Source organism: Chiloscyllium punctatum, chromosome 1, assembly GCF_047496795.1.
Source record: "Chiloscyllium punctatum isolate Juve2018m chromosome 1, sChiPun1.3, whole genome shotgun sequence".
NCBI classification, from domain to species: Eukaryota; Metazoa; Chordata; class Chondrichthyes; order Orectolobiformes; family Hemiscylliidae; genus Chiloscyllium; species Chiloscyllium punctatum.
This window is the reverse complement of record NC_092739.1, coordinates 5,652,957-5,671,163: the sequence shown is the minus strand read 5'-3', so window position 1 is coordinate 5,671,163 and position 18,207 is coordinate 5,652,957. Positions and strand designations below refer to the sequence as shown.

At 40.8% G+C, this 18,207-nt stretch overlaps 1 protein-coding gene across 8 annotated transcripts in view; it reads right to left on the bottom strand.

The window, feature by feature from the left end:
- The window catches only part of fbxw7 (F-box and WD repeat domain containing 7), a 368,590-nt gene that overhangs the window by 36,795 nt on the left and 313,588 nt on the right, over positions 1-18,207 (bottom strand). For 5 of the 8 annotated variants that reach the window (XM_072550702.1, XM_072550240.1, XM_072547746.1 and 2 more), the window contains 2 exons: positions 5,811-5,893; positions 2,624-2,768 (listed from right to left, as the gene is read on the bottom strand). In XM_072550702.1, the coding sequence (XP_072406803.1) occupies positions 2,624-2,768; positions 5,811-5,893 (228 nt within the window). Of the gene's footprint in view, positions 1-2,623; positions 2,769-5,810; positions 5,894-7,807; positions 8,303-18,207 lie in introns of those variants that run through there. The other 3 variants (XM_072549041.1, XM_072549624.1, XM_072551397.1) reach the window with 2 other exon arrangements.

Sequence of the window (18,207 nt, the reverse complement as noted above, 5' to 3'; positions counted from 1 at the left end):
GTCTTGCTCCCATTTTCTTTTGTTCTTATGGAAAAATCACAATCAGATTTAGTGTTGCTAGGACAGATTTATAGAAGGGAATCTCAGCTTCATACACTGAATAGGGCCTTTTTGAGGGACTAAAAGTAGCAAAAATGGCAGGGACCAGCAGAGGTAGTATATTTGGATTTTTACAAGAGACTGCAAAGGGATATACATAGGTTAAATGATTATGGGTAACAAGATGGCAGATAAAGTATACTGTATATATACTTTATATTATGCAACAAGCATAAAATTGATAGGAAGAATGGAAAAGTATATTTTTTTAAATTAAGGGAGTTTAAGAAATGCTGGGCACTAGAGGGATTTGAGTGCCCTTGCATATACAAAAGGAGAGAGTCAACATAAGTACAGTACTTGAGTATTGCTGAAAAAAGACATTTTCTATAAATATTTCATTTTGCAATCAGAATGTATCACAGGAATACAAAATAAAATGAAAACAACATTTACATTACAGAAGAGAGTGCCGATTGGTTGACAAGTGGACTCTGAAAGGCAGAGACATTCCTAGAGAATCCATAACTTAATAAAGCTTGGCAGTTTACTTTAGTGTTATTTGAATTTTAAACCAGGTAGATGGATTCTGAATGGTCAATGTATTATCCTAAAGAATTAAACACTGAGACGGCTATTTTGTTGAGCTGAAACAGGCACAGTGTTTGCACATAGAGTCATGTATGTTCTTTCTTTTTGCAAATAACAGAGCCTTGTGCATTACTGTGAGTAACTTCCAGTACATTATGCTACACTGAATCCAACTGATTATTATAAATTGGTTGTCAGCCTAATTCTTTGCATGTTCAGGATTATAAGAAAATACTGTCTAGTCTTGGAATTACATCCAATGTTAGACACTGCAATATGGGTTTTGCAAGTGTGTTTTGGCTAGGAATGGTTAGTACCTTGGTGGTAGCAAACAGCCAAAGGGATACGCTATTTCACATAATCTGCCAGCCCTCAGAACATATAGCCTATGTATCTGGCATCACATCAACGCAAAGAACAATTTTTGTCATGAAAATTTGTTTTAGGCTGGCACAGTGGCTCAGTGGTTAGCAGTGCTGCTTCACATCTGAGAAATTAAGTAATCAATTAGGAAGACAACATTGTATGTTATGGTCTTTGTTGTGAGGAATTAATGCTATCCATAGTTTTGATTTTCTTATCTAGGACAAATTTACTTAATTTGGAGCAGGTTTACTCCAAAAAGGCTTATTTTATGAGGAGAGATTTAGTAGACTAGGTCTATAGTATCTGGAGTTGCGCAGAATGAGATGACCACAATGAAACATTCAAGATTCTTTGAAGGTTGATAGATGTTGGGAGGCTATTTTCCTGAACTGGAGAGTCTAGAAAGAGAGATTATCTTGGGAAAAGGGTGTACCATTTCAGACAGAAGAACAGAAATTATTCTCTCAACAACTTGTGAATTCTAAAATTTATCTGTCCTAGAGGGTTGTGGATACTTAGCTATTGAGTCTATTCAACCCAGACTCATTGCGTATTCAAGGGATCAAGTTATTTAGGATAGGGTCTAGCTAGTACTTAATGTTGAGAGAGCTGGCGGAGGTGTAGAATTGGATAGCACCATTAAATAAGAGGACTTGCTTGTCTGTTTACAATATCTAGCCAAACGATTAGTATAGTGAACTTCCTCATCCGTGTAGCTTGATACTGCATCACACAATTCATTTATCCATTAGAAACTTAAGAGGCACAAAAAATATTAAGCTTAAATGATAGCAATTATGGTAGTGTTGTAAAACACATTTATTTGACCAGTGTATTTTTAAAAATTTTAAAAAATCTTACACCCTTGGCCCCAATGTAGTATGAACACTTGCTTAATCCACTGATGTTTAATGATAATTGAAATAATATTGATTTACTACTTGGAATATCTCAAATTTAAAATGCTGTACCAGTTTCTGGTGAAGTAGGAAATCAGAGGCAAACATCATGATTTTCAGGGCAATGTAACATTTCATATAAATTACATATAGAGTTTACTAGTTACACAGATACAACTTAAAGTCAATCACAGATTTTACAGACATGTACAATACTCATTCTAGGGATAGTTTCACAAAATGGCTGGAATAGGAAACTTGTGATAATTAATTCAATGTATGTACTGAATCTTATCCGGTGTCATTAGGAACCATTTGTGTTTTGACAGCTCTTACATTTGGCTCCACGTCTGCAATAATAGAGTTGCAGTACACTGCTTTTATTGCTGATGTCATCATGACATTACTTTTCTCAGCAAAATTAGGGAATCATATATTTTTAAAAATGCTGTCAAAATTCTTTAAAATATAATCCTTGAAACTAATTCAAGAACATAGATATCAAATTACAAATATTTATCAATAAAATATTTTCTCAAGCAAGGGCTAAAAGTAGCATTACGTTGAAAAATTTACAGGCTTCTACAGGATATACTGAGTATCATTATAACCTCAACAATAACCCAATGCAGTTAAAGGCCAACATGGGTCCTTTGACAATGTATTTTGTTTCTGTGATAATAATTCTTCTTTCTAAAAATCCCATTGTTACTAAAGCACAACCCAACCTGAAAGGTCTTGAGCCAATCTTGCAGTTCTGGAGGTGGCTGGACAGTTGTGAGCCGACGCCGCTGTTGCCCTTGTCCATTTGCAGCTCTCAGGTCGCCAAAAGTAGTAGGTGTTGCTGAACATGGAACCAGCCCTGTGGTGCTGCTGAAGAAAAAAAAAAGATTACAGCAAACTTCGATTTAGAACAAAAATCAACTCTTTCAATGACTATAAGCATTCACAGATCAGCACCTAAAGACCATCCTGAAGTCTTGTGCAGGCAGATAAATCAACTTATGTTTATATAATATCTTTAACATGGTAAAGTGTCTCATTGCACTTCATGGGACTATCAGAGATGACAGAAATAAGAACAGGTGGAGGCAAAGCCATTGCAGAGTGAAAACACAATTAGAAGAATTTTTAAATGAATGTGTTAGTGGATCAGGACCCAACATAAACCAACAAGTATAGAGTGATGGGTGAAATGGACTTAAGGGATCCAAAATTTGTGACCAGCTGAGTTTTGGATGACTTGACCCTTAAAGGATTGAATGAAGTTGGAGTCAGACGAAGTATTGGAAGATTCAATAGGTCAGTTTTCTGCACATAGAAAAAAAAACAGTAAGTCTCGCTCAATAAAGTTTTTAGGATATTAAGAGCATGTGCATAGCTGGAGCTACTTTAACAAACAGAAGACAAAGTCATTCCTAAAATGAGGGAGGGTGGGAAGAAAGGAAAACTTGGATGTCCAAGCTTTCATATGTTTAATGTCAGAGAGGACATCACTACCAAGAAATAATATTATTTGAAGGCAAAAGCCAACTTACACCAAAAAAAATCTCAAAAATTATTGGTAATTGAAAATTCAATCATGGTACAATGTTTTGAAAAACATCCCTTGTGTATCGTTTGAATTCTATCAAAGGATCTATTCATCCCACTGAAACAGAAGATGGAACTTGCACTGTTGTATTAAGTTGGCTTGTCAACTCAAAATCATATTGAAACTTGACCTTCTACCTTAGCGGTGGTACCACCATTGAGGCAAAGTGAAATGCTATATAGTATTACAAATGTCTATAAAAATGGCTGCTGAGATTGTGACATTCTACACAGGATCAAAATATGGCACTAAAGATTGTTGGAGTGGAGGCTCAACATACTCTCCAGCAAATTTCAATCTGACTTGCACAAATATAAGAACTACTGAATAGAAGCCATTGGGAAAGTAAAACATGAAAAGATTGGGTTTTCAGATATTCCTGCAATACTGTAGATAGTTATCTGGGGCCCCTTATACAGCAGTGCTGTAATCAAGTCAGTGTTCTGCCCTTTAGGTTGTCTATGTTGGAAAGGTATGTTTTTGATACAGGAGGGGGCAACAGTTTAAAAACAAACAAAAAAAAACCCCAAAAATCTCTCAGATAACCAATTCAACATTACCCTATTTACTGCAGATTAACTGATAGTCCTCCAGTTACCATTTTACACACATCCACAGTCACATGTGAACACAAAATCGCACACTAAAAAAAAGAGATATATAAAAGGGACTAAATGATTAACTCTCTTCCCCCCCCCTCCCGATTATAAATATATCTTCTCTCACTGGAACATATTACTGTAGTTATTTTGGTAAAGCTAACACAAGCAAAAATTGTGTAAATTACTGAAAATGCCAAATCAGTTTTCAAAATAACAGACTGATGAATAACTCTTGTCCTTGCAGCAAAGAACCTGCAGTCTATTGTTGCCCCCCCACGTGCAAGACCGCCCACTTGAAATCACAATGCCAAAGTCTTCAGTAGCACCAAAGAGTCCTCTCTGCAGGGTCAAGTGTCTTACACATTCAAATGATTTTCATAGTGTGCTTATTGAACCATGATCTCCATAATTCCAAATGGTGCAGGGAGCAGTAATGAAAGTATGAGACTGAACAACAGCCAATCAGTTAGGGAGAATCCTGCTGAAAGCCTGCACTGTTTTCTGCGCTGAATTGCCTTACTAATTTAGGCTTTAATAACAATACTGCAGAAGGGTAGGGGAGGGTGAAGGGTGGAGTTGGGGTTGCAAAGGAAGATGTAGAATTTTCTTGTGGAAGCACGGCATATTTTCAACAACATAAATTTGAAGGTTATGCTGCAGTACATCAAAGGACAAGCATAAGTCAATTTAAATATCAGTTAACCTATTAGCTGGTCTTTTGAAATATCTACTTTACAATATTACTGTCAAATCATGTGGCTTCCTTGAGCCAGTACTAACAAATGAGCTTGTAAATTGTCACTTTCAGACATTAATTAGACATGATCGTGATGTTTTGTAAGAAAAAAAACTTTTGACTAAAAATTAGTATAATATAGCTTCTCAGAATTAGAAACGAATAATTTCAAGAGTTCAAAACCCATTTTTTTATTATTAGCTATCAGCTTAAGATTTCAGAATTAAAGTACAATTTAGAATCACTTCCATTTAACAGAAATGGAGTTATTAATGCCCACGATCACAAAATTTGACACTGTACTTGTATTTGTGCTCATTAAATAAGGAGGAAAACCAATTTAACAAACAGGTAAAACGACATGAGAAGAAATCATGATGATTCTATAAATCCACTTCATGCTGTGGATTTGCCAAATATTGAGTGCTTAATCGATGATTTATAGTGAAGGGTTTTATCTTTAAGATCATGGCAGCCGAGAATGTGATAGACTAAAACATTAACACATTAGCAGACTATTTTGTTTGCCAATAATGAAAGTGTTAGTATGGGTCTGAGAAAACAAGTCAGGAAAACTATCTCCCGTGAGGGTTTGTCTGATGGCTACCAGTTAAGATCTGTTACCATGTTAGTAGCAGTTGCTTGTTAATGTGCATGAAGCAGTCTACCCTGCGGCCCATGCTACCAGATTATAATTGGTCCAAAATTAGTCTGATTTTCATGCTTTGTATTTTATGCCAAGAAACTGCCAATCCCAGTTCTCTTTATATGCCAGCAAAGAACAGACAACATACAAAAACGAAGCAATAGTCAGCCAACACATAATTGGGTTGAGTACATATTCTATGAAGTCCATTTTCAAATTCAAGCATATCATTAATGACCAGGTTCAGTTAATTTTCTAACAGGATGCACTGAAATACTGCAGTGTAAAAAAATTCTAGTGACCAGAAATAGTTAAATGTATCTGAAATATTGTATACCTTTTGTACTCTGAACCTTTGCAAGGTTTCTTCCCTGAAGAGAAAGACCGGACCTCAGGGCCAGGGTCCAATTTTCTCTTCATCTGTAAGAGGAAAAAAAAAGTGACTCTTAACAATAAGAAACCTAAACACATCTTCGATTTAGTTACCCAAGCTAAGAACTTTCAAATTTAACCAGTGGCATTAAAACCTAATCCTTACAGTAGTAAAGAAATGTAGGAGGTATTATGTTAGCTGGCATTATAAGAAACTGAATATTAGTTACAACAGCCTCACCAGGGATTAAGTACTTGACAGCTATTTTAGCATTCTGAATGGTAAATTCAGAAGTTATTTAAATGTCCATTATCACAAAGACATACAAATGTTCTTTGATGGACTGTAGACTGTCAGATTTGAACATTTGTCTTTTTTTCTGCAAATTACAAATAATTGTTTTTGTGTTTTGCTTTGATTCTAAACACAATTTATTACACAGTACATCTAAGGAAAATTCAATAAGAATTTTAAATATATAGTTATCTTAACAGAGTGTTCTGGGGAAGTTTCAGATCCCCAATATGGGAAATAGCACTATGTACATCCCTAACTTTCATAAACTGTAATAAAAAAATTTTTAAATAAAAAAATTCGAACAAGGAAGCCAGGCTCTTTCTAGTACTGTGAAGCATTTATCATCAATTTATTTATTGAACTTCAGTCTTCTTAAAAAGATTACCACATTAGGCAAATTATTCCTGCTCAAACTGACCACAGATTACAAGATTAATCTTCAACAGTTCACACTGCAGCCTGGGGAAAATATTAAAATATTGTTTCATAGACCATTTTGCAAGTCAGTTTATTCATTCATTGCATGTTTACATCTGATCGCAGATCCACTCTGCATACAACATAAACTGTATCAACCACCTTAAATTTTTTAGGTGGTATTAATCATTTAATAACTCAAGTTTTACATTTAAAGATCCTGCACTTTTGATTTTTTGAGCCAAAAATGGGTTTATTTGTTGGTTATAGATTTATTTGATTTGACCTGATTAGCAAATGTTAATACTTTAGAGAGAGAAAAAAACACCTTCAGGTTTTACACATTGAATTAAACTGGCATGTATCATCACAGCCCAGAAATGTGAAATAGACTGCCGCAAAAAAAGTGAGTCATTCATAACTGTGTTGCAAATCGACATTTCCATAGCTGGCAAATACTTCCCGCTTTATGTGACCCGAATGAAACCACTGCGGGGGTTGGGGGGGGGGGGGGGGGGGGAGAAAGAAAGAGTGTGGAATACTGCACAGCATCAATGTAACCGATAAATCCTTCATGCTCAGGACAAAACCCAATTGCTAATTTATTACTAATACCACAAAAATAAAAGCGGACAAACCAAGGTAATATTCGCGATAACAGCCACAGCCGCCGTGGTTGCACTATCAGGGTGAATATTCGCGAAGCTGCGACACTATTTCGGAGCTGCTGTAAAGTCGGAGGTGACCAACTATTTAAACATTCGCGAAATAAATAATGATCACAGAAACATTAACCTCGGTCACCAACAAGAAAACAAACATTTTCATAAATCTTCTATCCAACGTTAATTTTGCATTGAAGCCACGGCGTGTCAGATCAGTATTTCAAAATAAAATCTATCGTGGCAGCCCCAAATGATGTTGCCATTTATTACATGCTAAAATCAATTCATTTCCAGAAGTCAATTGGCAATGCCCAATCCCCTTTTAAAGCAAATTAGCCACAGATGTTGGGTAACAGGTAGCAATATTTAAACGTGCAATTTATATTGGTATTGCTAGAAACTACAACATTCACAATTACTGGTTAAGTTTTTGTATTCTGGATTGTTCCTTGGTTGCCACTAATTAATCAACCTTAAAATTATTGATAATAACTCATTGGTATAAAATTAACAAATGCAGATAAAACGAGCCATAATCTGGCTGCATTTGCTCGCTCTGGACTCCGCGCAATGTACACTTACTTTAAAAAAGATCATTTTTAAAGTGCCGTAGAAACCCATTTTAACAGCTGGTTCAAATCCTTGCGTGTTCGGCTGCCGATTGCTGATAGTATGTTCCGTCAGGTAGATCCTGCGATGTCCCCAACATGGACATGCTCAGACACGTCAAATGATAGGAAAGCGTGCACCACCACTGAGCAAACCACCATCTATAAAGCTAATGCAGCTCACCAATTCTCAGACAGAAATCTGCACTGGGGCGTTAAGGGAAGGAGGGAGGTAAAAAGCACGAAAAGAAGGGGGAGCGAAGACAGGAACGCTTGCCTTGGAGAATCTGTTCTCCAATGAACATATTCTTGTGTCTGGCAGATGGATCAAGTTGCACTCCGCTCCACCCCCTGCCTGGGGGGAAAAAAGAAATGGCAGAGTCCAGCTCCCGACAATGTGAGTTGCACGTCAATTAGATGAACAAAGCCCCAGGGAGTCCGTAAGCAGAGGGGGAGCGAAACGGAAAGAGGAATACAGCCGGTTTCTTCTGATTGAATTTAGCTCAGCCACCACCCCCGCCTCCCCATCAATTTGCCTGCCTGCATTCTGCGGGCAAGTGGAATGCGTGGAATTACTAATCAGATCTGTACCATCCGAGAATTGTGTCTCTGCTGTTCACTGGATCACATTAAATTCGGCGTTTTTTTTTCCAAAAAAGCTTTCCTCCTCTCCACTATTTCCGTTGCTGCCTATATATCGAAAGTCATGGGTATTTTGCAGGCTCCTTTTGCCCTGTTTAGATCATTTCACCTGTCTTTCTTCACAGTAAACACGGTGCAGGTGGTATGTGGGAGAGAACTCAGCGCTCCCCATCTGCCAATGATCTCCTCCCATTGCCATGGCAATCTAGGAGTTTAAGTGGCAGAGGTCGGCCACCTACTTTGGAGTTAGTTTTGCTTTAAGCGCGCTTTGGGAACCCCTGGGAGTCAACTCCCAACCTTTACACAGCAGTGAGGAATGCGAAGCATGCAGAGGTCACGCTGGCTCTTTGAAGCGCCCATAACCCATTGTCGTTAACCTTCTGGTGTGCAATTCCTGATCATCAGTGCCAAGATTAGAGATGGCAGGCTGAAAGCTCCACAACCAGAGAGGAACCTTTACGAAACAGGTGTCCACTTGAACCTCAGCAGTTCAAAATCAATTTCACACCCAATTTCTCTCTGCCTTCCTCAAATGAATAGGCTTCTTAACGCATTTTCAAAGTTGCAATCAAAAGCACGCTTCATTTTCTCAATAATCTTTTGTGTGAAAGACAATGCAAACATTTGCACAGGAGAGGTTCAGAGACCAACTTTATTTGGCTGGTGGAACTGAAAGTTTGATCTACAATTACACAATGACATTAACCCTTTACATACACGAATGCAAAATATTAACACGAATATTAGCAAAGTAAAACGTGCAATTATTTTTTAATATGATTTATAAACTGATTTTAAATAATAAGGAATGTTATGTTTTCGAGAGAGAGAAGGAGACTCTATGTTCAAATTCCTTCTCAAACACACAAACTGCCAGTTCCTGCTGCTGACTGAAGCTACCTGCCAGGCGATTTATGAATATGCCTGCTAATTTTCCATCCTTGTTATCGCAACATGCAGCCCTCCACTCCCTCTGCTCCAACCCCAACCTCACTATCAAACTGGCAGACAAGGGAGGCGCAGTGGTAGTTTGGCACACCGATCTTTACACCGCTGAGGCTAAACACCAACTCGTGGTCACCTCCTCCTACTGTCCCCTTGACCATGACCTCACCTCCCACCACCAAACCATCATCTCCCAAACCATCCATAACCTCATCTCCTCAGGGGATCTCCCATCCACCGCCTCCAACCTCATAGTCCCACAACCCTGTACCGCCCGTTTCTACCTCCTACCCATAATACACAAACCTGACTGCCCCGGCCGACCCATTGACTCAGCCTGCTCCTGCCCCACCGAACTCATCTCTGCATACCTCGACACTGTCCTGTCCCCCTTAGTCCAAGAACTCCCCACCTATGTTCGGGACACCACTCACGCCCTCCACCTCCTCCATGATTTGCGCTTCCCCGGCCCCCAATGCCTTATCTTCACCATGGACATCCAGTCCCTATACACCTCCATCCCCCATCACGAAGGCCTCAAAGCCTTCTGCTTCTTCCTTTCCCGCCGAACCAACCAGTAACCTTCCACTGACACCCTCCTTCGACTGACTGAACTGGTCCTCACTCTGAACAACTTCTCTTTCCAATCCTCCCACTTCCTCCAAACCAAAGGAATAGCCATGGGCACCTGCATGGGCCCCAGCTATGCCTGTCTCTTAGTAGGATATGTGGAACAGTCCACCTTCCCAGCTACACTGGCACCACCCCCCACCTTTTCCTCCGCTACATCGATGATTGTATTGGCGCTACCTTGTGCTCCCACGAGGAGGTTGAACAGTTCATCCACTTTACTAACACCTTCCACCCTGACCTCAAATTTACCTGGACCATCTCCGACTTCTCCCTCCCCTTCCGAGACCTCCCCATTTCTATCTCAGGTGACCAACTCAACACAGATATTTACTATAAACCGACAGACTCCCACAGCTACCTAGATTACACCTCCTCCCACCCTGCCCCCTGGAAAAACACCATCCCGTATTCCCAATTCCTTCACCTCCGCCGCATCTGCTCCCAGGAGGACTAATTCTAATACCGAACAACCCAGATGGCCTCCTTCTTCAAAGACCGCAATTTCCCCTCAGACGTGATCGACGATGCTGTCCACCACATCTCCTCCACTTCCCGCTCCTCCGCCCTTGAACCCCACCCCTCCAATCGCCACCAGGACAGAGCCCCACTGGTCCTCACCTACCAACCTCCAGATACATTGTATCATCCTTCGTCATTTCCGCCACCTCCAAACAGACCCCACCACCAAGGATATATTTCCCTTCCCTCCCCTATCAGTGTTCTGGAAAGACCATTCTCTCCGCGACTCCCTCGTCAGGTCCACACCCCCCACCAACCCAACCTCCACTCCCGGCACCTTCTCCTACAACCGCAAGGAATGCAAAACTTGCGCCCACACCTCCCCCCTCACTACCCTCCAAGGCCCCAAGGGATCCTTCCATATTCGCCACAAATTCACCTGCACCTCCACACACATCATTTACTGCATCCGCTGCACCCAATGTGGCCTCCTATACATTGGGGAGACAGGCCGCCTACTTGCAGAACGTTTCTGAGAACACCTCTGGGACACCCGGACCAACCAACCCAACCACCCCGTGGCTCAACACTTCAACTCCCCCTCCCACTTCGCCAAGGACATGCAGGTCCTTGGCCTCCTCCATCGCCAGACCATGGCAACACGACGCCTGGAGGAAGAGCACCTCATCTTCCGCCTAGGAACCCTCCAACCACAAGGGATGAATGCAGATTTCTCTAGCTTCCTCATTTCCCCTCCCCCCACCTTATCTCAGTCCCAATCCTCGGACTCAGCACCGCCTTCTTGACCTGCAATCTTCTTCCCGACTTCCCGACCTCTCCGCCCCCACCCCCTCTCCGGCCTATCACCCTCACCTTAACCTCCTTCCACCTATTGCATTCCCAATGCCCCTCCCTCAAGCCCCTCCTCCCTACCTTTTATCTTAGCCTGCTTGGCACACCCTCCTCATTCCTGAAGAAGGGCTTATGCCCAAAACGTCAATTCTCCTGCTCCTTGGATGCTGCCTGACCTGCTGCACTTTTCCAGCAACACATTTTTCAGCTATAATTATCAATGGCCTATGTTGGGAAATGCATCAGATGAGGATGAGATGTGGTGACATTTGGATATAAATAGTAAATACTTGGGATATAGACCCCTGCACCACCGTCATGCATCAACAGAGCACCTTTAATATAGTAAAACCTTTCAAGGTACTTAATAGGAAAAATATAAAGCAAAATTAGACTCCATGCCCATAAGGAGATGATCAAAAGCTGGGCTAAATAAGTAGACTTTAAGGACCACCTTAGTGGAGGAAACAGAAGTGTGGAAGTTTAGGGAAGGAACACAAAGTTTTGATAGCTGAGTTGAAAGCATAGCCATCATTGATACAGCAATGAAAGTCAGAAATACTCAAGAGGTCAAAATTAAAAACACGTATTTAGGAGGGTTATGCAGCTGGAGAAGATTAAAAGATAAGGAATGGTGAGGCAATTGAGGGTGTTGAAAACATAGTTGAGAATTTCAAAATTAGGTCTTGTTTAATTTGGAGTCAAGATGTCAGCAGTAATGTTGATCGTTGAATGGACCTTAACGAGAGATGAACTTTTGATGATTTTGGGTTTACAAAGAATAGAATGAGATTGAACAGCCAGGAGCCCAATGATACAATCAAATGTGAGATACCAAGGATACAAATGGTTTCAGCTGCAGATGAGTTGAAGCAGAGGCAAAATTAGGGAATGTTAGAGGTAGAAATTGACAGTTTTAGTGAAGGTGCAGACCATGTGGATGTGGATCGAAGCTCATCGCAGGGTCAAATTAGATACTAAAGTTATGAACAATAGACATGAGGACAAGCTAGTAGTTTGAGTATTTAATGCCAGCCACATAACTATACTCAAGAAAGGTCTACTACGTTTAGTTGAGGGATGGGACAAGTAGGGTGGCAGTAAAACAGGAGAGCAGGAAAGGAAGAGAGGGGAGACAATGGCAGGATAAGATTTGCTGACTTGTTGACATATTTGAGGCACCTGAGTTAAAACAGATGATGACCTCAACTTCTAGCAACAAGAAACTGACATTAAACTACAAAGAGGACAGAAATAACGTAACATATTAACATTCAAATATTCTTGGTAAATCTCTAATTACAACTCACTTCAGCATCTTTTGCTGAAAAGTATCCCACTTAGGTGCAAAACCAGAGTCTTCAAGGAGGTTCAACCAAAGCTTTGGTGAAAGACATGTTTTCTTTAAAAAATGTATTTAGGAAACACCTGGTTAAAATGGCTGTTACCAGTATTGGGATTAATGTCAAAATACATAAAAGATCAGTTTGAGGAACATGATATTTGGTGCAGAGCTAGGGTTAGGATTGATTTTATTACTGGAGAAAGTTGCAGAAATGGGATGCGAAGCAACAATGAAGTAATTTTAAGACAAAGACAATATGTTTGAAGGGAACATATTGTGGGAGGGGATGATAATATTGGTCAGTGATGGAGGTTAGGGCAAACCTGGAACTGAATGCATGTGACAATTTTGCACAAGTTAGAACTTATCTGGTGGAAGAAGGGAAGCCAGGATATAGATTTTTTGAAATAGTCAGTCTAAAATTGAGGCATGCATGATGGTTTCAATGATACAGATGTGTTGCAGAGGTGAAAGTAAACAACAGAAATAGCTTGTGTTGGAAAGGATGAGACAGGAAACTATGCTCATTGCCAAAACTTAACTCCAGAAGTATTGCAACTAATGCAGGATTAGGTAATTTACCCTGAGCTTTTCCACCATTCAATGAAATCATAACTGCTAATATGATATCATTTCATTTGTCTTCCTTTGATTCATATCCATTATATCCATCAATCTTAGATTTAAATTTAACAACTGATCTAGAGGAAGGGAATTCCATGTGTTCATTATCCATTGTATACTGGATTAATTCTTAAAATTCCCCTGAAAAGGGGCAGGTCTGGCCCAAATGTTTTGATCATAACACTAGTTTTAGACCCTCCAACTTTCAGAAATAGCTATTCTTTTAATTGTCCTCTGGATCTTGAAAACTCCAACTAAATCACCTCTTAATCTTGTGTTTGTGTAATAACTCATATTTGAGATAAGGTTCCTACAGGGGGAAGGATTAGTTGGAAAGACAAGAGATGGTGGTGAAGACTTGAGACGACAGCTTTAGATTTCCAAATTTTCAATTGGAAGAGCTGTGATTTGTCCAGAAGTGAATTTCAAAACATTGTCCCACACTATACACAGTTCAAGGATCTGGTATAGATCAAGGAAGCTGACCCCACATATGCGGAAAGGAACAGGCTTAGGCCTAAATTGTCACCATTCAATTAGATCATAGTTAATCTGTATATTGCAACTTCATCCACCCATTTTAGCGCTGTAATCCTTAATACTCTTTGCTAACAGATTTATCAATCTCAGAATAGAAATTTTCAATTGGCCTAATCTTAATATCTTTCTGGGAGAACAGAGTCCCCAGAGAATCATTATACCAATGATCGGGACTGCGGTAACATAGTTCTTACCCCAGTTCTACATCAGTTCACTTGAGATAAACGACCACTAACCTATCAGTACATTTTTTTCTAAACTAGAAGATGGTTAATAATGTAACACCCCTGTTGAAGGAGGAAGGAAGGCAGAAGACAGGAAATTATAGGCCAACTAGCCTGACCTCGGTCGTTGGTAAGATTGTAGAGTCTACTATTAAGGATGACATCACGGAATACTTGGAAGTGCATGGTCAAAAAGGGCTGAGTCAGCACAGCTTTGTCAAGCTCAAGTCAAGCCTGAAAACTTGGTTACCATTCTTTGAGGAGGTTAATGACCAAGTTAGACTAAGAACCAGTGGACATTATCTACTTGGATTTCCAGAAGGCCTTTGACAAGTTGCCGCATAGAAGGCTGCTAAATAAATTAAGGGCAGCATGGTGGCTCAGTGGTTAGCAGTGCTCCCAGCACCAGGGACCTGGGTACGATTCCAGCCTCGGGTGACTGTCTGTGTGGAGCTTGCATGTTCTCCCTGTGGCTGTGTGAGCTTCTGCTGGTGGTCCCGTTCCTCCCACAGTCCAAAGATGTGCAAGCCTGGTGAATTGACCACGCTAAATTATCTAGGTTCAGGGGTGTATAGGTTAGGGGCATTAGCCATAGGAATACAAGATTACAGGGATAGAGTAGGGCAATGGGTCTGGGTGGGATGCTCTTCGAGGGTTGGTGTGGACTTTTTGGGCCAATGACCTGCTTCCACACTGTGGGGATTCTATATAAAACAATTCAGCTTTTGGAGTTAGGGTATGGACAGAGGAGAGGCTTACAGGCAGATGGTGGGAATAAAGGTGTCTTTTTCAGGATGGCAGTTGGTGACTAGTAGAGTTCCATACTGTACAGTGTTGGGATGGCTATTCACACTATACATTAATGATCTAGACAAAGGAACTGAGGTCATTGTTGCTAAGTTCACAGATGACACAGAGATAGGTGGAAGGACAGGTAATGTTGAGGAATATAGGAAATTGAGAGGTTATGCACTTTGCTAGGAAGAACAGGCATAGACTATTCTCTAAATGGGGAAAGGCTTCAGAAATCTGAAGCATGAAGGAACTTGGGTCTATTTCAGGATTCAAAGGCTAACATGCAGGTTCAATTGGCACTTAAGAAGTCAAATATAACGTTAACATTCATTTCAAAACGACGAGAATAGAAGAGGAAAGATAGAGTCAGAGCCCTACAGCATGGAGTTAGGCCCTTCAGCTCAAACTGGTCCATGCCGACCAAAATGTCCATCCATGCTAACCCCATTTCCCTGCACTTGGCCCATATCCTTCGAAACCTTTTTTCCTATATATATTTGTTCAAATGCTTTATAAATGTTGTTAAAGTACCCACCACAACTACTTCCACTGTCAGCTCATTCTGTACGGGCATCACCCTCGGTGTAAAAAAAGTTGCCCCTCAGGTTCCCATTTATTCTTTCCCCTCTTACCTTATATGCTAGTCCCCAACTCCCCTATCCTGGGAAAAAGATAGAGTGCATTCACCCTCTCATGATCTTATACACCTCTATAAGATTCCACCTCAGTCTCCAACGCTCTAAAGAAAAAAACCCAGCTTGTCCAACCTCTCCCTATAACTCAATCTCTTGAGTAACTGGCAACATCCTTGCAAATTTCTTCAGCATGCTTTCCAGTTTAATAACATCCTTCGTATAGCACGGTGACCAAAACTAAACACAATACTCCAAGTGCAGTCTTACCAACATCCTATATAACTACAAAACTTCTCAACTTCGATACTTAACATTCTGAGTGATGAAGGCCAGTGTGCCAAAAGCCTTCTTCACTGCCCTACCTACCTGTGACTTCACTTTCAGAGAACCATGCATCTATACACCAAAGTCCCTCTGTTCCACTACACCCCTTAAGACTCTACTATTCACCATAAAACTCCTACCTTGATTTGACTTTCCAAAATGCAACACCTCATACTTATCTACATTTGCCATTTCTTGGGCCACTTCCCGAGCTGATCAAGATCCTGCTGCAATGTCTGATAATGTTCCTCACTGTCCACGCTACTGCCCATTTTAGCGTCATCTGCAAACTTACTAATTATGCCCTGTACATTCTCATCTAAATCGTTGATATAGATAACAGCACCGATCCCTGAGGCACTCCACTAGTCACAGGCCTCCAGTCCGACAAGCATCCTTCCACTATTACCCCCTGCTTCCTACCATCAAGTCAATTGTGTGTCCAATTTGCCAGCTCCTCCTGAATTCCATGTGATCTAACTTTCCAGAGCAGCCTGCCAAGCGGAGCCTTATCAAGGGCCTTACTTAAATCTATATTGTCTACGTTTGCCGCCCGGCCCTCATCAACCTTCCTGATCACTTCATCAGAGAACTGTAACAAATTTGTGAAGCATGATCTCCCATGCACAAAGACATGCTGACTATTCCTAATCAAACCCTGTTCTTCCAAATGCACACACAGAGGAAGCTCAATTATCCAGCATTCCATTATCCGAATTTCGGATTATCTGGCAAGGTCGCAAGGTCACAAGGTCCCAATGCTTGGCTAAACTGTGTTATCCGGCATTCGATTGACCAACTGAAATACTCCCCACCTGTGTCCTTCGGATAATCGAGGTTCCTCTGTTTATCTTATCCCTCAGAATTTTCTCAAGTAAGTCACCTACCACAGATGTTAGGCTTTCTGGTCTATAGTTCCCAGGTGTTTCTTTGCAGTCCTTCTTGAATAAGGGCACAATATTCACTACCCTCCAGTTTTCCAGGACCTCACCTGTGACTGACGATAATGCACTGGCTGATATCTTTGCCTCTACAATTTCTTCTCTAGCATCTTGCAGGACTCTTGGATATATATAATCAGGACCAGGAGATTTATCTGCCTTCATACATTCTAATATGTCCACCATCTCCTCTATTGTGATATGACTGTCCCAAGATATCATCGCTAACTTTCTCAAGTTCCCAAGTCTTCATGTCTTTTTCTACAGTAAACACAGAGGAGATATATTCATTGAGGATTTCACCCATCTCTTGTGGTTCCACACACATGTCCACTTTGGTCCTTGAGGGGTCTATTCTCTCTTATCATCCAGGATTCCCTACTCCTGCCAACATTGCCCTTCACCCTTTCATGAAAATTCAGACCTTGAACTCTAGCTATCTCACTTTTAAAGGCCTCCCACTTGCTGGAGGTCCCTTTGCCTGCAAACAAACTACCCCAACCAACTCGTGCAAGCTTCTGTCTAATCCTATCAATACTCACCTTGCCCAAATTAGAACTTAAACTTTTGGGCAGTTTGTCCCTCTCCATAACTATTTTAAAATTAATAGAACTATGGTCACTGGTACCAAGGTGCTCCTCCACTGTTACCTCCGTCACCTGTCTTGCCCTATTTCCCAAGAGTAGGCCAAGTCTTACCCCTTCCTGAGTAGGACCCTCTATATACTGTTTAAAGAAACTTTCCTGAACACACTTAACAAATTCCACCCCATTTAAGTCCTTAATGCTCTGGCAGTCCCAGTCTATGTTAGGAAAATTAAAGTCCCCTATGACAGCCCTATTGCTCCTGCAAATCTCCCTGCATATTTGTTCCTCTAATCCCTGTTGACTCTTTGGGGGCCAATAGTACAACCCCAATAATGTCACCATCCTTTTCTTATTTCTTAGCTCCACCAAAGCCTCACTGGATGATCCCTCAGTTATTTAATCTCTGACTACTGCTGTGATACTCCCCTTAATCAAATATGCAACTCCCCTCCCCTCTTTCCTCCACATCTGTCCCACCTAAAGTTCCTGTGCCCTGGCACATTAAGCTATCAGTCCTGTTATGACTGGTTATGTTTCTGTAATGACTGTAATATCACAGTCCCCTGTAACTATCCATGCCCCGAGTTAGCCTTACCTGTCAGCCATCTAGCGTTAAAATAAATGCAATTTAATCTAACAGGCATTCCTCACCCCCTCCCATGTTCCAGCCTGATCTGTCTCTTCAACTTGCCATTTGTCAATAGGAATTGGCTATAACGTGATTGATGAATTGGGGACACAGTTTCTAAAATGTGAACTTTTAAAATGTCTGTTGACTGTAACACGATTACATCACCAACACTTTAAGCACTGTTTCTCAAGTGCGAT